This window comes from Microcaecilia unicolor, chromosome 2 (genome assembly GCF_901765095.1).
Source record: "Microcaecilia unicolor chromosome 2, aMicUni1.1, whole genome shotgun sequence".
NCBI classification, from domain to species: domain Eukaryota; kingdom Metazoa; phylum Chordata; class Amphibia; order Gymnophiona; family Siphonopidae; genus Microcaecilia; species Microcaecilia unicolor.
The window spans coordinates 346,339,272-346,362,432 of record NC_044032.1 but is presented as its reverse complement, the minus strand read 5'-3'; the positions used below and the strand labels follow the sequence as shown (position 1 = coordinate 346,362,432).

The following is a 23,161-nucleotide window of genomic DNA, read 5'->3' as shown; positions in this document are numbered from 1 at the left end:
GAACAGAGGGAGTTGCCCGCGGGTGAGGGATTTGACCTCACCGCGACCAGGCTCTTTAAAGGGAAGAACTGATTCCGTTCTTTCTACAGGCATTGTAAGTGCTAATTTTATATCCTCTGCGGTTAGCTCTTCCATTTGGTCGGGCACTAGGATGCCGGCGGAAGCCTGTTAGGTTCATGAGGCTATTCTGTTCTTGGGTGTATGTGCACGCTTGATTATTAGCATTTGTATGCGCTACCAAACACTTGCAGCACTGAACACCTGACATTTATTTATTTAATTTATTTATTGCATTTGTATCCCACATTTTCCCACCTATTTGCAGGCTCAATGTGTCATAAAGAGACAGTCCCTGCTCAAGAGCTTACAATCCACATAGCACTGCTGAGGCCCCAGTGCTCCCCTGGGTTCTGATGTGCTTGCAATTCAGGCAGTTTTATATGTAGATCTTTCAAGAATGTGATTGGGAACCTAGTGTGGAGCACTCCAGTTTCTGCATATTGGTTTTCCACAGCTTTGAGTCGTCCTCAGCTTTCCAGGGGCGAGGTAGGTGACCCTTTAGTTCCCTGCAGCTGTGCTGTGACAGTGAGAGCCTTATGCTGCTGCTTGGAAAGTACTGCCTCTGAAAGTCTCCTGGTAGAGATGCCTGTGCTTCTGAGGTGAGTTACAGTAAGACTATTTCTGGACCCTCCTTGAGGAGGTTCAGGGGGTGTGTACATCTTTAATGGAAGGGAGGAAGGGATCAGGATTAGAGATCCTATCCTAGGTTTTCACTCTTCCACTCTTCTCCTTTCTCAGACATGGCAGTACAGTGTTTTAGTATTCAGGCTTAATGCTGTTGACTAGATGTTTCTGTGAGAAATGTTACATTTTGAGGCTAGTGCAGGCCTCTCAGGTTTCTCTCGGTTTCCTTGGTAACCCTGCACCCTCTGGGCTCCCCTGGTGGCATTTGCTCTGTGGGTATTGTTTACATCAATCTAGTTTTATTGAGGAGGGCTGCTGGCCTTTCAGCCTGAAGGTTATAGGTTCAAGGCTGGTTTTTCCATCCTATTAGATACTGTGGGCTCAGCTAGATTTCCAGTGGGGCATATTTTATTTCATTATCTCTTATGGCTTGCTTGGCCAAGTAGTTCTTACATGACTGGAACAGTTTTCAGAACTCTTCAGTTTTAAATTTTGCTCTCTTCTCTCTCTCTCTCTCTCTCTCTCTCTCTCAGCACACTGATACTGGCCACACTTTTACATATTAGCCTCAGCTGCCTGGTACTGCAGCGCTTCTTATGGGGTACCTAAATTTCATGAGGCGTGGCCCAGGAGCTATTTCAGTGTAGAGATAGCTTAATAGTGGTTGCAATCAGCTGAGAGTAAGCACTGAGCTCTAGGGGTGCAGCTTCACGACCCACTGTAGCTTGCTTTTTATAGCATGCAATGGTACTACAGACATATGCTGCTACACCATCTGTCTCTGGTGTACCTGGTAGTACGACTGATACCCGTCAGGGCGGAGTTTTTCTTCCAGAACAGCAACGGGCGAAGCTGTGCCAGGTTTCTTCCCTCATTCGGCTGAAGGCTCCAACAGCGTTGGACTATGTTCAGGGGTCGTTCCTTGGGCCCGGAGCCGCATGCGGCCTTTGCAATATCTACTCAGCCGTTGGTCTTTCCTTTCCAAGGTTCTTCAATTCGTTTTCCCTGGACACCGCGAGCTTCTTTTGCTCTGCGGTGTTGGCTCAGGTCGGATACTGACTCGAGGCATGCCTCTCGCCGCGTGTGGTTCTCGACCACTCAGCTCAGGGGAGTTGGTCCCCCTCGGAGTCCAGGTTGCAGTTCAATCTCATGGAACTTTGGGCGTTTCACTTGGCGCTCCTAGCTTTCGAGATGTTGTTGAGAGTTCAACCAGTCCGAGTTCTCTGCGACAATGCGACGGCGGTAGCGTACGTCATTCGGCAGGGCAGAACTCGAAGTGCTCTGCTGGCAGAAGAGGCGTCCGTGCTGTCTCTTGGGGCAGAGAAGCATCGAATTCGGTTGTCGGTGGCTCACATAGCGGGAGTGCTAAGTGTACAGGCCAACTTTTTCAGTCGCAATCGCTTGGATGCCGGGTAGTGGGAGCTCTCTCCGCCGGCTGTCAGCCAGATTTCGGATCGCTGGCGGACTCCGGTGATGGATTTCATGGCTTGATTCTACAATCCCAAGGTGACCTGGTTCTTCAGCAAAGTGCAGCTGTGACCAAGTGGTAACAGCACTGGTCTTGTAATGCAGAGGTAGATGGTTCAAATCCCACTGTTACTACTAATAAAGCTGTGAGCAACAACAGTTAAGAGGCAGAGAGTTTGAGTCCAAAGGAATAGACGCTATTCTTCAGCCATGGCCGTTGGAACTTCTATATGTCTTTCCTCCGTAGCCGATGGTTGGTCAAGTAGTGGGGAAAACTCTCGTCTTCCGGGTCCGGTAATACTTATTGCGCCGGACTGGCCCAGATGTCCTTGGTATGCGGGCTTGATTCGCCTCCTGATCGACGAGCCGTTCCACCTGTCTCACTGGCCGGGTCTTAACCATCAGGGGCCAGTAGTCATGAAAGATCACGCTGTATTTGGGCTTATGGCCTCACCTTTGTACGGTCGCGTCTGAGGTGTCCAGGATAGCCGGAGGCGGTTTTTGGGACCATGTTACAGGCACGCAAATGTTCCACTTCTACTGCGTATGATGGAGTGTGGCGGTTGTTTGTGGCTTGGGGTTCCTTGGCAGGCATTTCTCCTCAATCAGACCCTCTTGGGTCCATTCTGGCCGTTTTGCAGGACTTGATGGTTAAGGAACTTTCGCTAAGTACTTTAAAGGGTCAGTTAGCAGCATTGGCTTCCTGGAGGGGTCGTTCGGGGAGCCACTCCTTAGTGTCACTTCCGGAGTTCGTTCGTTTTCTTCGCGGTGTAGGGCATCTCAGACCTTCTTGGGTTCCGGTGGTGCCGGATTAGAATTTGAACCTGGTCCTTAGGGCGTTTTGGCGGTCTCCTTTCGAGCCCCTGAGTAAAGATCTTGAATGTTTTCAAGTTGAAGACTGTGTTTCTGGTGGCAATGGCTTCAGCCAGGCGGGTGTCTGAGCTTCAGGCCCTTTCGTGCAGAGCCCCTTTCTCCGTTTTTTTGGAGGCGGGAGTGACAATTCGAAGGGTGCCGTCCTTGGTTTCTAAGGTAGTCACGCGTTTTCACGTTAACCAGGGAGTGGTGTTGCCATCCATCCTTCAAGCAAGAGGATTTCCCTCACAGTTTTCAAGCTCTACGTGGTTTAGACGTTAGGGGACCTCTGATGTGTTATTTGGAGGCGACTAATTCATTTCGAAAGCAGATCATCTTTTTGTGCTGTTCGCAGGTCATAAGAAAGCGAACATGACCTCTAAGGCCACGGTCGATCGGTGGCTTAGGGGAGGCGATTGCTTCGGCTTACCTGTTGTTGGGGGATTCTTTCCCTATTCGCATTCGGGCACTCTTCAAGAGGATTCAGGCCTCTTCTTTTGCGGAGTGTTGTCTGGTGTCGTTGGAGGACATTTGTTAAGCGGCGTCTTGGTCGTCTTGGCATTCCTTTGTTATGCATTGCCGTCTTGATGTTGCTGTGCGTCGAGAGGCACTTGTTGGGACTTCTGTGTTGGCGGCCGGAGTAGGCCGGTCCTACCCTTGATGAGGATTGCTTTGGTACATCCCACAAGTCTCTTGATTGATCTGGGGACACAATGGAAGGTAAAATTATGTCTTGCCTGATAATTTTCTTTCCATTAGTTCCTCAGATCAATCCAGAGCCCCTCCCTGGAATTCGCTTTCGTAATCTCTGATCGGATTCAGTATACTTCAGTCGGTTCTGTTCACGTTCCTTTGTCTCTGGACCGGTAAGGCTGTTAGGGTGTGTTTATATTTACATTTCTAAGTTATAGCAGCTTGGAGAGTTTCTTCCAAGTTTATGCTGCTTTTGCAGAGACAGGAGAGTGTTCTATAGTTCTTACTGCTTTGGTATCGTTATACTGAAGTGAGGCTGGCTGCACATGCTCTATTGTAGCAAATTTCTGAGTTCTCTCTATCTAACCTGCTAGAGGAGGGGCATAACCCACAAGTCTCTGGATTGATCTGAGGGTCTAATGGAAAGAAAATTATTAGGTAAGACATAATTTTACCTTTGGACATTTTTTTTTATTACATTTGTACCCCGCGCTTTCCCACTCATAGCAGGCTCAGTGCAGCTTACATATTATATACAGGTACTTATTTGTACCTGGGGCAATGGAGGGTTAAGTGACTTGCCCAAAATCACAAGGAGCTGCCTGTGCCTGCAGTGGGAATCGAACCCAGTTCCCCAGGATCAAAGTCCACCACTCGACACTTTTGGACATTTTTCTCTTTCGAAAATGAGCCCCAAAATAATTTGGCAGAGAAGACCAGAGAAAGAATTTACCTCTCAGACTTCTTGCTGAGAACTTCTGTGTAAGGGCATGACATGTCAGCTGCACTCTAGTCAACTATACTGTGTAACCAGATGTCAGAGATGATTATAATTTAAATGCCATTTTCCTATTTATTAACAGGTTATTCCATTGTTAATCCTGATGTTATATTCAAGATTAAAAAGGAAGATGAGAAATATTTCACTCAACATTTTGAGTGTGAAGGCAACAAAAACCCAAATGACCCCACAAAGAGTAAGTAAATGTTTTGGATTTAAAGAGCTCTGCATTTTCAGTTCTCATGAGATGGGTCTTTCACATCAAATATTTGGAGACTTAAAATCCATTTCCTAATTTAATATAATCTGATCCGTGGTAAAACCTTCTTGTTATGTTTTCTAATAACAGGCCTTCCGATTGTAACGTCTGTGTTCTCACTGAATGTTAAACAAGAGGATGATCTCCCCTTCTTGGATCATCCTGAATCAGCGATGTCTGAACAGACTCACCCTTCTGTAACAAGTAAGTATAAAATTCCCACTGCACATCTTTAGCAAGGTCAGCCAGGACCATTTAAGGAAATCAGTACTGGTGGGATAAGAGGCTGTCATCACCCTCTCTTTCTCGTACTGTTTCCTAACTTTGGCTGTAGTAGGCTGCCTGTGGAGATGGAGGAGGCACATGATGTAGGTGGGTGTCTTGGGGGCGACTTTGGCCTTGTATTCTCGTCCTGTGCCCCTTAGGAGGGGAAAACACTTCAACCTGCTTGGCTGGTATAAGAGAGACAATCAGACTTAAATTAGGCACAACCAAGCAAAGTCTTTATTGGTATTTCTCTAAGTCAGTACAAAAGTGATTGTTCCCTCTGGAGCAGTTTGTTACACAGGATGCAAAACACTTAGGCTGAGCTACAAGGCTGCTCAGTTTGGCTTTCTCATTCTGCACTTATATACTGGGATAAGTTTAATTTCTTCTAAAACAAGTGATTCCTCTTATTCTTTCTTATTGTACATAAAAGGGTATTTCTTGTTCCTGTTTTCTTCATTATACATAAAAGGTTATTTCCTTCATTCTTACCAACCTCTCCTCTCCCAATACATGTGCACACTATGTGTTTATTGGCCATTCCCTTATCCCCTACACTTGATCCCTTCATGCAGCAATAGCAAACAAAGTGCATGAAACACCTGCCTCCTTCTTCCCTAAACACATATTTGTGGAGAAAACATCTCCTTATTTGGAGGGTCCCTCTCAAGCCCCCCTCCTCTTCTGCGTACCTTTGGCCCTGTACTACCAGCGGAAGCTGTACTCAAAGGATGCCTTTGGCCTGCACCAGGCGTTTCCCTCTGAGCTGTCCCGCCCTTCTAAAAACAGAAAGTTGTGTCAGAAGAGGCAGAATGGGAAAAGGTGCGGTTCAGACCTCAGGCAGTCTTTGAGTACACCTGCTGTTGGTGCTGCAGCTCCGAAGACTTGCTTGCTTTTCTGAAGGTACATTGGGCTGAAGTGTTGGGGGTGAGATTTGAGAGGGAGCTGTGGGCTGGTCCAGGAGGGGAGGAAGGGAGAAAGTGGGCAGCACACACTTCTTAATTGTGATTCAATTTTTAAATTGTTATTTATATTGTGTTAATCGGATTAATGTGCAGCCCTAGAAAAAACGGCTTTTGAGTGAAGGCCCTTTGGACTAGGAAATTTTAATAGCAATTTCCTAGGTGTAGTTGAAGTAACTGATGATGGTAAACCAATCAAATCTAGCGTATAAGAAGGAGCATTACCATATAAAATATTAAAAGTCATAATGCACAATTTAAACTTAATGCAAGCTTCCACCAGGCGCAAATGCAATATTTACAAGATGGGTGTAATTCTCTCATTTTTATGAGCCCATAAAATTAATCAAGCTGCCTATTCTGAATTCAATACAATCTGAATTATCCGATCTTCACTGATCTGACCATCCAGCATATCTGACAGACCCCCCAGTGATGTCACGCACACTTCTCTTTCTGTTTTCCGAAGCTGGGACCTTACTTTTGCTGCTGTTGTAAGCTGGGGCCGCTGCTTTTACTGCCTTTGTTCTGTATTTGAGTCAGAACAGAAGCCACAGGGTACAGCTACCGATGCACAAAACATGATAAAGCCTTATGATGCTCTGTATTAATAATAACACCCCACTGTTCTAACTGCCAGTCAGCAATGCTAAATCTATAAATCTATAAAGCCCAGCTTAAGAAACAGTAACCAAACCAAACATCAAAATCGCTTCTCCTCTCCAACTTTTCTTATAATTATCGTCCATCCCCCCTTCCTCCTCCCTCTCCCGTCCCTGGTCTCCACATCTCACCATCTCCAAATGGAGTTCCGACTACTAGGTGCACCAACCTTAAGGAGGACTCACCCCCGTAACAGGGCTTGGCAGGAAGTACATCCGCCAAAGGTCTCTAAACACCTTTTGCCTCCTAGAGGTGCTAAGGGAATGTTGAAGCTCTACCCACTCTGCCATTTCCTTCATTAAGCCATGCCACTTGGCTATCGGCGGGGGAGACGGATCCACCCATGATTGCAAAATGCACTTTTTAACCAACAGGGAAGCCAGTGATAACAAACTGGCACTGAGCTTCCGAGAGACCCGCCCCCCTGAGATGTCTTACATCTCCTAGGAACAACAGGTTATATGTCCACTCAAAAGGCTGCTGTATCAGTCGCTCTAAGGTCGCCAGGGAGTGTGTCCACAGTTGTGTCAGCTCTGGGCATTCTAAAAAGGAATGTAGTAAGGTGCCCACTGCAGCATGGCATTTCACACATCGATCATCTTCCCAAAGTCCCATCTCCCTACCCCTCTGCTGTGTAATGTACACCCTATGGAGTATTCGAAATTGGATATCCTGCAGGGCCGCGTTAGGAGTGACCTTAGGAATAGCCTCAAATGCCTCCCCCATCTGTTCCCCTGTTACTATGTCTCCAATTGTCTCACTCCACAATGATGCCAGCCCTTCCAGATACCTAGCCCCCTATAGTTCATTATAGTTTGATACCACTGGGAAAGGCTGTTTGAGGATGCCGGCACAGCTAGAAACACCTTGTCAAGGGCCGTGAATCCCATCGGGGACCCCGCCACCCGTGCCAACTTTGAGCAGTAATCCCTCACCTGTAAAAATTGAAAAAACTGCTTTTGAGACAGGTGCTATGCCCATCTAATGGTCTCGAAGGTAGGAAAAGATGAATCTCCCAGCTCCAGTAGATGTCCTATACACCGGCATCCTCCTCAAGCCCATGAGCAGAAAGCCCCCTGCCCCTGCCTGGCCGGGAACTCAGGGTTGTCTGCTAGGGAGAAGAACGGGTATCCCTTCCCTGCACCCCCAACAGTTCCTCTCCACCATTTCCACGCTTTCCCCAGCGCTGTAATAAATGGGTTCTTGTTAATCCCTTTACCATAAGATCGCCAACCTCCCAAGACAGAAAGCACATCAAAGGGAGCATACCACCCCTGCCAAAAACCCGGTGGGGCATACCTGGAGAACTTAGAGTGACATTCGTGAATCCACCGTAAAAGAGTTGCCACATTATACATCCTAATATCTAGAAGGCGTAAACCTCCCTGCCTGCTGGGTCTAGACAGTTTAGCAAAAGCAATGCGAGGACGCGTAGCACGCCAAATAAGTGAACACACCATGCTGCAAACCTTCAAAATATTAGCTGATACAAAGTGCCCTTTGACAAATCCAGCCTGGTCCTGATGCACCAGCAAGGGAAGAAACTCTCCCAAACGATTAGCCAGAATACTTGCCAGAATCTTAAGATCTTGATTTATTAATGAGATAGGCCTATAGGATCCCACCAACTCCGGGTCCTTTCCTGGCTTTGGCAGCACAATAATAAAAACATGATTTAATGATGGACCCATCATCTGAGAGTCCCGAATACTATCACACATTCCTATAAACGAGGGTATACAAAGATCTTGCAGAATTTTATAAAACTCAGTTCCCAGCCCATCCGGACCCGGTGCCTTTGCCAGCTTCAAGTGCTTAATCACCTCCTGCACCTCTCTCCCCGTTATAGGCGCATTTATCTTATCTACTTGCTCCGCAGTCAGGCTCGGAAGCTGCAAATGCTGGACGAAAGCCTCACATTCAGGACCCGGATAAAAGCCCGAATCATACAGAGAGGAATAGAATCGCGAGAATTCTCCCTGTATAGCTTCCTGAGAGCTAATAATCCTTCCCCCTGCATCTTTCAGCCTAGCAATATAACCTTTACTAGAACGCGGCTTAATCAGGGATGCCAATAACTTTCCAGTCTTGTTGCCCCACCTGTGGAGCCTATACTTATAAAGTCTTATACTATATAGGGCTCGTGCATTCAATAACCTCTGCATCTCCTTCCTGCACTCTCCATAAACTCGCTTGTTCTCCACCAGACGAGCCATATATCTCCAGTGCGCATCACCGAGTCGACCCCCCTGCCGACACTAAATCCTGATCCCGCCTCCTGCTCTCCGATGTTGTATAGGCAATAATTTTCCCTCTAACTGCCTTATCTGCCTCCCAATATACCCGCGACCCAACATCTTCCATCCTATTCTCGGCCTCGTATTCCAGCCAGGCCTTTCTTAGATAGACTTTGTACTCATTACGCTGGTACAATGCTGGATTCATACGCCACCGAGCTGACCTCATCCTGGAATTCCAGCAGAGGTCAGCCCACACTGGGGCATGATCTGACACATCAGCCTCTCGCACTCAGCAACGTTACCGATATCAGCACTTAGTCCAGTCGAGCATGAACCTGATGTGGGTGTGAAAAAAAAAGTAAAATTTTGCTCTTCCTCATGCAGAAGGCGCCATAGGTCTACCAATGCCAGCTCCTCAATCATATAGTTAACTCCCTTATGGGCATGTTCCTTCAAGGGTTGTCTAGGCGGCTTACAATCAATTGAGGGTTACTTGTGATATTGAAGTCGCCTCCCTATATGATGGGATATTCATCCAACACCACCAACTTTGAATGAACTTGAGTAAAACATTTATGAGAATATACATTCGGAGCATAAAGACTGCACAAAGCTAGCTTTGCCCCCTGTAGGACGCCCGTGACAATTACCCACCTCCCCTCAGGGTCCTGAATAATGTAATGTAATGTGAAAACCAGGGATTTCTTTATCAATACAGCCACCCCTCTCTGGCAACCACTAAAGGAGGCAAAGAAAAGTTCCCCCACCCAATCCCTACACAGCTTAGCATGCTCTGTACCCATTAGGTGAGTCTCCTGCAATAGTGCCACATCTACCTTCAACCATTTTAAATACTGTAAAAGTATAGTGCCCTCCACTCCCACCCCCCCCCCCCTCACTCTCTCCTCAAACACTAGCTGACTACTTCCGCGATAAAGTGCAGAAGATAAACCTTGAATTCACTTCCAAGCCTTCTCCTCCCTGTGACTTCTTAACCCACTCCCTCAACCAACCTAACCTGGCCTCCTTCTCCTCCTTCCCTGAGATCACCGAAGAGGAAACTGCTCGCCTTCTTTCTTTCTCTAAGTTCCTCTGATCCCATTCCCACCAATCTGCTTACCAACATCTCTCCTACAGTTAACCCCTCAATCTGTCACATCCTCAACCTCTCTCTCTCCACTGCTACTGTCCCTGACACCTTCAAGCACGCTGTAGTCACACCACTTCTCAAAAAACCATCACTTGACCCCACCTGTCCCTCCAAATACCGCCCCATCTCTCTTCTACCCTTCCTCTCCAAATTACTTGAACGCGCTGTCCACAGCCGCTGCCTTGATTTCCTCTCCTCTCAGGCCGTCCTCGATCCGCTTCAATCCGGCTTTCGCCCACTACACTCGACAGAAACAGCACTCTCTAAAGTCTGCAATGACCTGTTCCTTGCCAAATCCAAAGGTCACTATTCCATCCTCATCCTCCTCGACCTATCTGCCGCCTTTGACACCGTCAATCATAATTTACTTCTTGACACACTGTCCTCATTCGGGTTCCAGGGCTCCGTCCTCTCCTGGTTCTCTTCGTATCTTTCCCAACGCACCTTCAGAGTATTTTCTAATGGCTCTTCTTCCACCCCCGTCCCGCTCTCTGTTGGGGTTCCTCAAGGATCTGTCCTTGGACCGCTTCTTTTCTCGATATACACCTCTTCCCTGGGCTCGCTGATCTCATCACATGGTTTCCAGTACCATCTCTATGCTGATGACACCCAGCTTTACCTCTCCACTCCCGACATCACAGTCGAAACCCAGGCCAAAGTTTCGGCCTGCCTTTCAGACATCGCTGCCTGGATGTCCAACCGGCATCTGAAACTGAACATGGCAAAGACTGAGCTCCTTGTCTTTCCACCCAAACCCTCTTCTCCTCTTCCCCCACTTTCCGTCTATGTTGACAACGCCCTCATCCTCCCCGTCTCTTCAGCCCGCAATCTCGGAGTCATTTTCGACTCCTCCCTCTCCTTCTCTGCCCATATCCAGCAGACAGCTAAGACCTGTCGCTTCTTCCTCTATAATATTAGCAAAATTCGCCCATTCCTCTCTGAACAGACCACCCGAACCCTCGTCCACTTGCTCGTTACCTCTCGTCTTGACTATTGCAACCTTCTCCTCACTGGCCTCCCGCTTAGCCACCTATCCCCCCTTCAATCTGTCCAAAATTCCGCCTCAAGTCTTATCTACTGCGTGAACCGATACTCTCATATCACCCCTCTCCTCAAGTCGCTTCACTGGCTCCCGATCCGCTACCGTATACAGTTCAAGCTTCTCCTATTGACCTTCAAGTGCACTCAATCTGCAGCCCCCCATTACCTCTCTACCCTCCTCTCCCCGTATGTTCCCACCCGTAACCTCCGCTCTCAGGACAAATCACTCCTATCTGTACCCTTCTCCACCACCGCTAACTCCAGGCTCCGCCCCTTCTGCCTCGCATCACCTTATGCCTGGAACAGACTTCCTGAGCCCATACGCCATGCGCCCTCCCTGCCCATTTTCAAGTCCTTACTCAAAGCCCATCTCTTCTCCCTTGCTTTTGGCGCCTAACCACCTTCCCCATTCATGATACCTACACTGACTACATAGTTTGTTACCTTTAGATTGTAAGCTCTCTTGAGGGGACTGTCCTTCCCCATGTTTAAACTTGTACAGCGCTGCGTAACCCTGGCAGCGCTATAGAAATGCTAAGTAGTGGTAGTAGTAGTAGTTCTTTTCACGGGGGAGTGGATCCCATCTACATTCAAAGTGAAAATTCTAAGGTTTGCTAGAGACATTCCACTCCCTTGAGTACTACCCACATATGGTCCATATCCAAAAGAGTCAGATGGGCCCCCCAGCTAGGCCCCTCTAATGGCTCTCTTACCCCCCCCCCCCCACAAAGCCTATGTCCCATCTAGTCATTAACCATCCTTCCTCTCGTGGAAACCTGCCATCCCACCCCCGTCCCCATACCCTGACCCCAATTACAACTCCCTCAACCCCCCTTCTCCATCAGCCAGACCCATCTGCCCCCACAACAAATCCCAAACAACTCCCCCAACAGTCATACCTCACCCGCCTCCACACAACCCTTACCCCTCCCCTCACCCAAGACTCACCCCCATCCTTAATACAGCAATAAGAACGGCAACAGTGCCTAGGGTAATTTTCTCAAACTGGCTCCTCGATGCTCATTATAGCCAAGCAACCAACTCAACAGTAAAGTTCAACAGTCCATAGGTCCAACTCCCCTGTTGCCCCCGCATTAATTCTGCATACCACAGCCACCATTTGCGGTGCCCCCTGGTGCTATCTGACAGTCTGGATCCTCAGATTCCATATTACTAATGTCGAATACCACTCTCCCTTCACCCAGTCCAAACATCTCAGTTCAGAATGATCCCTCTGGTCAACAGTGCTCTACTAAAGCCTGTCCATGAATGCTTTGAGATCCAAAGGGTCAGTGAAAAATAAGGTCTTGTTGTCGTGTGTCACACGTACCTTCGTGGGTACAGCAACGCAAATCGAATCCCTTTATTGTACAGAATCTTGCAGTGTTGCCCCATTCACCTCCTCTGCTCTGATACCCAAACTGAATAGTCTTGAAACACAAGATGCGCGCACCGTTGTAATCCACTGACCGGGCCACCCTGTATGCTTGCATTAGTCTTTCTTTGTCAGAGTAGTCCAGAATTTTGGCCAATACTGGCCTCGGGCGCTGATCCGCATCTTTAACGGCCCCCACTCGATGCACGCATTCCACACACATCTGGCCTTGTAAGTGTTCTACTTTTAAGTATTCAGGCAGCCATCTGACAACAAAATCCCTTAAGTCTCTGTCCTGCATAGATTCCAGCAATCTGATAATCTGGATATTACTACGCCGGCTTCTGTTCTCTACATCATCTGTCATCTGGACGAGTGTTTTTGTCAACGTCTCCATCGCTGCCATTCTTCCTTCTAGGGTCTCCGATCTATCCTCCTGTCGGCTGATTTGCTCCTCTGCTTGTTGGAGGCGCACCGCTTGCCTCTCCAAGTTCTCGTTTATAGTATCCACCGATGCTTGTAACTTCGACAGTCGGTCATCAAGCAGAGCCGTGAGCTGCTTTGTCAGCTCTCGTATTGCCTCCTCCTGTAGAGTTACCACTGCGGTGTGAGCAGGTGGGGTGGCCATTTTGGAAGTAGATGGTAGTACGAGGTCCTGAGCAGGCCGCGGCGTTTTCGCTGGCATACCCAGTCACCCCGCAGCAATCAGGCACCGGGCTCCGTCCTCCAAAACTTCAAGAAGTTCTGTGCAGGATCAGATGTAATTTGCCCCGGTGGGGGTAGAAGAAGTAGATAAATTTGCAGGTGAGAAATATTCACGGAGTGGAGCAGGGCTTACGAGCGTCCTCTCAGCCTGCCAGCATCACGTGACCCCCCCCCCCCCCCCCACGTGCATCTTATTATTTAGCGTGTGGTAATAGTTAGCATGTGCTAAATCTGTTAGCACAGCTTAGTGCAGGGCCGTGCCTAGGGTCTCTGGTGCCCCCCTGCAGACTATCAGTTGGCGCCCCCCTGTGACACAAGATGGCAAGGCTTACAAGCCTTTCTTGCGAAATACTTGATCACAAATAATTTTTTATGATTTTTAACCATGAAAATGATCGCTCACCACTTGCCACACTGACAGGAATTGTCAGCAATAGTCTTAGAAAATAAATTGCTATACATTGCAAAATAAGATAGCAGATGTAAATTCTCAAAGTGTAAACAAAAAAGGTGGGAATATGAGCCAGACTATCCAATAACTGGACCTGAAGTTAAGTATTCTCAAAGTGGACATATTCCAAACACTAAAATGAAAATAAAATGATTTTTTTCTACCTTTGTCTGGTGACTTTCTTTTTCTGATCATGCTGGCCCAGTATCTGATTCTGCTGCTATCTGTCCTCTTAACTCCGTTTCCAGGGCTTCCTTTCCACTGTATGTATCCCTCATTGATAAGTCTCTGACTCTAAAGTTTAGCAATTTCATTAAAGCAAAATGTATTTTCTCATATCACAGACTCTTCCTATCCAAGCAGAATGTTTTATATAAAAGCAAACACACAAAAAAAGCAATCAGATTTTCACTTACCAGCTCTTCAACACACGTCAGCTAAACAGTTGAAACCTACTGTTTGAACCACCAGCCAATGAAATGGCTTTTAGCTGTAGATATCAGGTTACCTGATAATTATGCACACATCATTGCAGTCATGCCCTCGTCTCAGTGTACATGCTCCGAAAAAAACCAAAAACTTTGAACCACTTACAGATTTTAACAATTACACTATTTATTTTTTATTTCTCCCCAGTCTCACTTTCACACCTCCCTCCAAAACTGTTCTCTTTAATTTGAATGTTGTTCAAGCTCACCCTGAATGAGAAGTTCTTCCCACACCAAAGACATATATAGCACTGGTTCTACTCTTTGAAGCAACTTTAGCAGAGCCTGTCTGCCACAGCACTGCTGGGTTGCCTTCACTTCCGTGATGTGGAGAGGGAAGGGCAGGGGAGAAAGGAGAATCACAACTTCAGGTAAAGATTTTGCAAGTGAGCAGACCTCGGGAAGGTGGCGCCCCCCTGCGGTGCTTACCCTGCTTACCGTGTTGGCACGGCCCTGGCTTAGTGCTTCCAAAGATGGACACCCAACCAGCTTGGACCCTTTATAAGATTCCTCCCCGATGGTCTGGAAAACCTAACGCCAGCTCCAATCGTTGGCGAGCTGATCACTGATCATTGGGGATACATAGTAACATAGTAACATAGTAGATGACGGCAGAAAAAGACCTGCATGGTCCATCCAGTCTGCCCAACAAGATAACTCATATTTGCTGCTTTTTGTGTATACCCTACTTTGATTTGTACCTATGCTCTTCAGGGCACAGACCGTATAAGTCTGCCCCGCACTATCCCCGCCTCCCAACCACCAGCCCCACCTCCCACCCACCGGCTCTGGCACAGGCACAGACCGTATAAGTCTGCCCAGCACTATCCTCACCTCCCCAGCCCTGGCTCAGACCGTACAAGTCTGTCCAGCACTATCCCCGCCTCCCAACCACCAGTCCCGCTTCCCACCACCGGCTCTGGCACAGACCGTATAAGTCTGCCCAGCCCTATCCCCGCCTCCCAACCTCCAGCCCCGCCTCCCAATCTTGACTAAGCTCCTGAGGATCCATTCCTTCGGCACAGGATTCCTTTATGCTTATCCCACGCATGTTTGAATTCCATGCATGACCTTTGTTAATATACATTTTCCTAGGATTGACCATTTTTGCTGTATATGGTAACCTCATATTTGCTATCCACTTTTTAGTGCTCATGATTGGATGCCAATGATGAGAAATAGTAAGGTCCAGGAATTCCGACCTGTTTAAGGATTCTGAATACCTACAACCTTAAACAGCCTGCAATCTGAGTACTAACCATATATTTGTTGAGCCACCATAACAATGCTTAATCAAAACCACTATTCCTTCCGAGGACCACTGAGATAGATACATTAGATTATCTCTCCATGCGCTATGCAACAGATATAATAGAAGCCATAGAAAGACCTGAAAATGTTTATTAGTATGATCCACCTGAAATTGCTATTACCCACATACTTATACTTCATGGGATTTTGTAGATGAACTCATGGATTTGTCCCATTCATAAAACCTGTCTCACTACAGGTTTGAGTAAGTCTCAAGAGAGATGACATCATGATTAAGGCCCTAAGGATTGGGTAATATAAAGGGAATTCCATATGCCCAAATAATATATCACCTGAGAATGAAGTTTCCTGTCTTGCACCATACCTTCTAGCAATTTGTAAGACCAAAACTCCCCCTCTCGTTTGATAGCTTGCCACCTTCTGGAATGGATGATGACAAGCTTGACGAGCTTTGTGTCACCCCTCTCCAGAGGGGGTGACAAGTGGGGAATGTATAATTATGATACAGCCAGAGACCCCCCCACTGGAATGGTGGTGGGCCTAGTCATAGAGCTCAGGCCATTACAGACCTTGGCTGAGTCAGAAATCTGATGGCTGACATAACTGGGAGCTTACTGGAAAAGTATGACCTAGTTTGTAGCCCAGATTGAGGCCTAAAAGTTAAGTTAATAGATATGGAAACAAAATGGAGGATTTCAACACAAAATGGAAGCCCGTATCTGTTACAAAGTGGAATTTTCTCTAATGTAAGTTAGAAAAACAAGTTGAGCAATGAGTGAGTCATGCCAGGTGCAGAGAAAAGAGGGAACTAGCTGTCCAAGAGAGGAGGGAGACTTTCCTGTGAGCAGGGTCTTGCTTAAGAAGCGAGCTAAAGATAGAACCATGTTAGCAAGATAGAAGCTACTCATTAGTATGAGCCAATCAGTGACAACCATGACATTAGCATAGATCCAATCAGGTATATCTACTGTCATATTACCCATATCCTGAGGGCACCTATAAAAATCAGGGTTTTTCCTGGTTTAAGCTAGAGAGAAAAGGGTTGGCACTCTCTCTCCAAGGGAAACCAATGTGTCCAACAGAATTGACAAATTACCTAATTGCTTTCCCTTGTAAAACCTCTAATTGGTAAAAGAAATTATAAAAGATTAGCAAATAATTAACACCTGTTTGCAGCTTATCATATTTCTATAATTAATTGATTGTACATGCCTGTTGTCAATCACTGATTTGACTTATACCTTGGCAAATAAACTCCTCATTCCAAATGATGATTTGTGGGCTTCACTTAATGATCAAAGGCTGTAAGTATAAATGCATTGTATAACTTGGAATCTAAATCCAGTTTGTCATAAGGCTGGTATCTTTTCCTTAGACCTAACGTCTCCCTTAGAGGCAATAACTCCTTGATTACCCCAGTACTAGTGTTATTTAGAGATGGAGTCAGATTAAGGTCACTCTAGCCTTCTTGGGGGGGCTCGGGACCCCTAAATTCTCGACAATTTCCACCACCTCCCGCGGGAGGGCATTCCAAGCATCCACTACTCTCTCTGTGAAAAAATACTTCCTGACATTTTTCTTGAGTCTGCTCCCCTTCAATCTCATTTCATGTCCTCTTGTTCTACCACCTTCCCATCTCCGGAAAAGATTCGTTTGCGGATTAATACCTTTCAAATATTTGAACGTCTGTATCATATCACCCCTGTTTCTCCTTTCCTCCAGAGTATACATGTTTAGCATGCATTTGCATGCTACTTTAGTTAAGAGCCCTGTTTTGCATGCATTTGCATGCTAGTTGTGTTCACGCGCTCTGGGTCTCTGATCATGAGGCGGTAGCAAACGCAGGTGTTAGTATGGCGCTAACAGCCTCTAGTGCCTGCGTTTGTTTCTGCTCATCGGCCCATCAATTTGGAAAGTGTAAACCAGCAAACCTCTATCATCTCCGTCGCAGTGGATGCCTGCCTCCAGCTTCGTCCGACCTCTGCATGCTGTTGCTGGTTCTTCAGTGCTTCATTTGTTCCACCTGGGCCCTGTTGCAGTCCCCGAGTGGGGATCACCTTGCTGGGCCTATTCGTGTCAGCCTGGATTTCCATCATCCCTCTTGGCCCGCCTGGACGTCTGCCGTTCATCTTTGCCTCCCTTACCTTTCCCTTCTTACCTTGTTCTCCTGCCCTAACTACTGAAATGTAACTGTAATGTATTTATTTTAATTAGTTCATTGTAAGCCGCTTTGGGGCTGCAAAACTGCGGCAAAAGGCAGGGTATAAATGATCTGAAATAAATAAATCTCTCCTCGATCATCTTTTCTCTAACCTGAAGTGTTCTAACTTTTTTTATCCTTTCTTCCTAGGGAAGTCATTTCATCTTTTATCATTTTAGTTACCCTTCTATTTGTTTTCTTGACCACCTCTGCACACTGAACAGAGGGTTTCAATGTAACAATGATGACACCTAGATCCTTTTCTTGTGTCATGACTCCTAAGGTGACATCATGTAGTTATTGTTTAGATTACTGTTTCTATGTATATCACTATTCAAATACATTAAATATTAGATGTCATACAGGATTATATTTCAGCAGTTTTGAGATCTTTACACTTATTACATTCAAGACTTTATGCTTAGTTTTCAGGGCTCTGTATTATGGGGCAACGTTATTTGGTAGCACATCTGAAGTCATTCCCTGTACATCGTTATATTCAGCCCACTAGTCTTTCAGTTGATTTCCTCGCATTTATGCTTGCTGTATACTCATCATCAAGCATTTGCCTTTGTCAGGCTTCATTTGAGGAAATTGTTAACCTTAGATATCCATTTAGAAAGCAATTATTTGAAATTTTGTAAAAGTGCACCAGTTAATATTCAGACCAGTGTCTGGTTAAATTTAGCTTTTTGCTGTCCTACATTTATGTGGTTACTTAATGGGGTTTAACTGGGCAGGAAACCCTTTTGAATATTCAATAGTGCAGGCTGAAGATCTCTTGCCATTCTTCTCATAGAATCAAAATGATTTAGCAGATTTCCAGTTGGTGATGTCAGACAGAATCTGATTTCTGATCTACAGCAACTAGATGAAGAACAGCCATGATAGTGTGGGAGGTATTGTAGCTTTTCAGGAAAGAAGTTGCTCACCTCAATATTAAAATGATCAGGGTATTGTTAGAATATATTTCTGATGATGATTAATACAGTACTACCCCCTTTTTTTTTGTGCATACGAAAACAGCATAATTCTAACCACGTATAGGCCATGTGGTAACCTTTTTAAAAAAAACATATTTTACTATCTTTTTCCTATAACAGGCTCCCACAATGTCAAGCCTGACATTTTATTCCGATTTGGGCAAGAAGGATTCTTTTCTGAGCCTCAGGGATCTGAGGAAAGAGGAAATCTAACCACCACAGGCATATATGAGAAACTGCATCAAACAGGTGATGTAGCTTGAATTAAAGCTAGAAACAAGCTAATCCAAACATGTCGTACAAGAAAGACAGTTCCTCTGGACCAGGCACAGTGAGAATGAGGTGTTTTAATCATGGTCCCTGTTTCTAACCTTTGTCGTTTGTATAGTATTTTTTGTTCTGTTTTCCTTATTTCTACTTTTCTCCTTCCATTATCTGATTTACCTTTCGATCCTCTCTTTCTCTTATTCTCCCACACCATTTTCCCATATCTGTCCCTACGTTTTCTTTCAGCATCTACTCTGTCTCATCCTTTATCAGTTTTTGTAATCTTTCTTGTATCTCTCACTATTTCTGGCCTCTTTCAGGGCTGCTCCAAGATACTTAACCTTCATCCCACCCATGGGCGTAGTTTGGTCATTTCATTTGGGGGGGGGGGAGGGTGTGGCTTGGCTTATTAGCAAATTCATTTGCATATATACATACTCATTATGGTTCTTCAAAAAACACACACTCCAGACTAAAACAGTGAATATGAAACCAGTATATCAAAGCAATGAAGTTTTTTTGGTTTTTTTTTTTAACTGAAATGAGCCAGCACCAAGGGGAATTTCTGTCATTATGCCCCTCACATTCTCACAAATTAGCAAGGGGAGAGTGCACTTTCCCTAGGTCTGACACAGCACCATCTCTGTTCTTTTTCTCAAAATCCCAGCTCTTTCTTCTTCCTTATCAGCAACTCTCCATATCATGCCACACAGATAGAAAAACTACCCTCCCCCCCCCCCACCCAAACACCAATATACCTGCTACTGGGAAACTGGAACAATCTGGATTGTTACATATTCCTGTACAGACACTACATGCTAGCAGAATCCTTCACCTGTGCACATGCAGAACATGGACAGACCCTCACATGATACAAAATAAGGAAAAGAAGGAGAGTAGTGGAAGGATCTTCCAACAAAGGACATTATCATGCAGATAAATGCCCATAAAGCCTCTTGAACAATTTACCTGTGTGTTAATGTCCTATGTTAAAAGACCCTTCCACTACTCTTCCTCTTTTCCCTTCTAGACTATTCATAGTGGTCATCTGTTCAGGGCTGTGCCAAGGGTCTGTGGCGCCCCCCTGCAAGGGATCGGGTGGCGCTCCCCCGCAGACAAGCGGTTGGAGCGCGAGCGCGGCCCCCCCCCCCCCCCCGTGTAGATGATCACTGTCCTCTCTCCCCTGCCCTCCCGCTCCCATTTCCTAACTGCCCGCCCTCTTCTTCCCCCAACAAAATCTCTTTTAAATTTACCTCCGTCCGGCTGGCAGAGCAACGAACAGCGCAGCATCAGTGAAGGAGGTGGCGCTCCCGACGTCTCTACTGGTCTTCCCTTCGCTCAATGTCCCGCCTTCTTCTGACGTCATTTCCTGTACTCTACAAAAATAGGAAAGACGTACATTTCACAAAGCAGTCACATCTCAGTCCTTAAGTATTAAATAAAAATATTTCTTTTCTACCTCTTTTCCACTTTCTACGTGTCAGTCTTCTCTCAATTCTTTTCCACGTTGGCGTTTCCATTTCTTCTCTCTCTTTTTGTCCTTCCTTTCCTTCTCTACATCTGTCTGGCAGTGACCTTCATTTCATGTCCCCCCCTTTTGTGTTTTATCCTCCTTTTTCTCACCTTAGTCTCTGTTGATCTTCTCATCCTCTTAGCTCTCATCTACCTGCCACTGGATCTCATCACTCTATCAGTCCCCAGCACCATCCCTGACTCTCTTCCATTCCCTTGCTTCTAAGGCCATTCTTATATCTCTTATGCTATACCCCATGCCCTTCCTTCCTCTCCCCCCTTGCAAGGTCCAGTGTCACTCCCCCTCCCTCCAAGGTACGTTCTCCCTCTCTCCTTCCTTCCCTCCAAGGTCCGGTGTTGCTTTCCCCTCCCTCTCCCCCTCCACAAAGTCTGGTGTAACTTTCCCTCCCTACCCCCCCCCCTCCGCTCCCCCCACAAGGTCCGGTGTTGCTTTCCCTCCCTCCCCCCTCCCAAATTCGGTGTCTCTCCCAATCTTCCTTCCTCCCCTTCCCCTCCCCACATGGTCGCTGTCACTCTCCCTCCCTCTCTCCCTCCTTTCCCACAAGGTCCGGTGTCACCCACCCTTCCCCCTCCCTCTTTCCCTACAAGTCCGGTGTCGCTTGATTTCCCTCCCCCCCGCCCCGCCACCACTGGTCCTGTCACACTCTGTCCCTCCCCCCTGCAAGCTCTGGTGTCACTCCTCCATCTCTCCGCTCTGCTCCCGCTGCAGCCTTTCCATCTTCCGGGGGCTGCCAGCAGTGTTAGCAATGTAAGGATGCAGCCTGCCTTTGTGTGGCCGGAAGCCTTCTCTCTATTGCAAATTCCTGTTTCTGCGAAGGCAGGTCGTTTGCTGCAGAGAGAAGGCTTCTGGGCCATGCAAAGGCAGGCAGCGTGCTTACATTGCTAACATTGTCGGCAGCCCGGAAGATAGAAAGGCTGCAGTGGGAGAAGGGTGGAGAGGAGAAAGAGTGACACCGGAGCCTCCAGGAAGTAGAAAGAGAGATGCCGCCATGCAAGCCGTTTGGGGGGCACTGCCCCCCTCAAAACTATGCCCATGCTCCCACCTACTCAGCAGCTTGTGTGTTTTGTTCTCTGTGAGCTGCACAGTTCTGCCAGTATGAAAGAGACAGGCAGGATGGTCTTACTGTAAGAGGCTGGAGGAAAGACGACTGGGATCAACAGGAAGAATGAGGAAAGATGGCCAGATTGGTGACTCCATAAAGAAAGGATTTAGGAAGCACCACACTGATAGCAGTAGAAGGTGGGAATGAGGCAGAATGACTTAATATTGCATTACTGGTATGGATTAGGCAGGATGGGATAGAAAATGGGGGGGGGGGGTGTAGGAAAAAGGATGGAGGTAGTAAGGCCTCGAAAAGAAGCCACAGGAGGAGGAAAGAGAGGGTGATCACTAGTATCCATGTTGGGAGTCAGGAAGATTTGGAGAAGGGAGAGAGAAAGACCCACATTGATAGCTCTAGGTTAAAGAGGGCATATTCTGCTCAGTTTTCATTACCTTAATATTGCAGGACATGGTTCATTTCAAAACTTCTCAGGATCCTTAACTCCTTCCACCAGGATCATAAAATTCTTATCATCTCCATTTTAGCCATGTTTTGTTTTTCTTATGTCTTAAGCTTTCCTCTAAAACCTGAAGTTATTTTTCCATTCTTCTTACAGGAAGCCAAAATTACACTGCTGAGCCCACAATAGAGATCCTGAAAATGGAAGAGGCTCCTGTCTGTGACCAGCTGGAGAGAGGAGAGGAGGATACTGATACCAAGAGCGGTGAGCCATGAATTCCTTTATAATAAATTCCTTGCTATGAGCTGTGGAGTACTGCTAAATTTTCACATAGATGGTAAATGTTACTAGTGATTTTCACTTATATTTTTATTTCTTTGTTATTAGAATTCACTTTTCTTAAGCTACCAGGTGTGAGGTTCAGGGACCAGGATACTAGGAGCAGTGAGCCAACAATTCCTTTATAATAAAATCCTTGCTAGGTCTTGTGAAATATTTCAAAATTTTCACATAGAGTTTTGGTTAGTGAGTGTAATCAGAGTGAAGGGAATCACTGCAGAGACTGGTGGGGAGGATGAGAACTAGCAGATAAGATCAGGATGGTCTATTTATGTCTTATCACCTGTCTACAAACAAATATCTTTAAAGACTCCTTTAGGGATATTTGCCTATATATGTTTTGCTCAATAGCTGTATAATTTATGTACATACTTTTATTTTTTTCCAACAGATGATAGATTCTGCAATAAGAGAATGAGCATGTCCGATGGGCAGCAGAGGGAGGAATGGAAACACAAAGACCCCTTCAGAGACAGCCCAGATCCTTCAGTTGATAGTGTGGGAGGTATTAGTAGCGTAAGACCACCTAGAGCGAATGAAAATACCCTAAAAGTAGAGAAATTGAATGTATGTACTGAAGAAGAGAAAAATTCCACCAACTGCCCAAATCTCAGACAAAATCAGAGAATCAGCAGAGAGAGACTATGTCAGAGCACTACATGTGAGGAAATGCTCACTGGGAATTCAAACCTGACAAAACAAAATAAATTTCAAAGACAAGACAAGCCGTTCCTGTATACGGAATGTGACAAATTGTTTGCATATAATCACAACTTAAAATTCATCAAACATTTCCCAAAGAAAGAGAACCTTTTTCTGTACATGATACAAAATTCAGTCAGGTTAATGACTTGGGAAGACATGAATTAATCAGATTTAGCAAGAAACAACTGCATCAAATGCACCTCAAGGGAGAGAAGCTATTTCAATGTTTACTATGTGATGAAAGCTTCACTGAAAAAAATAACCTCAGAAATCATGAAAGA

The 23,161-nt window shown here is 46.1% G+C and overlaps 2 protein-coding genes across 2 annotated transcripts in view; both read left to right on the top strand.

Moving 5' to 3' along the window:
• LOC115463710 (zinc finger protein 398-like) overlaps positions 1 to 23,144 on the top strand; it is a 37,803-nt gene extending 14,659 nt beyond the window's left edge. Inside the window, exons 3-7 of the mRNA XM_030194430.1 lie at positions 4,560 to 4,673; positions 4,827 to 4,940; positions 18,654 to 18,782; positions 21,993 to 22,100; positions 22,567 to 23,144. Of these exons, the coding sequence (XP_030050290.1) occupies positions 4,560 to 4,673; positions 4,827 to 4,940; positions 18,654 to 18,782; positions 21,993 to 22,100; positions 22,567 to 23,045 (944 nt within the window). The 3' untranslated portion in view covers positions 23,046 to 23,144. The remainder of the gene's footprint in view (positions 1 to 4,559; positions 4,674 to 4,826; positions 4,941 to 18,653; positions 18,783 to 21,992; positions 22,101 to 22,566) is intronic.
• LOC115463703 (zinc finger protein 208-like) overlaps positions 1 to 23,161 on the top strand; it is a 216,776-nt gene that overhangs the window by 114,674 nt on the left and 78,941 nt on the right.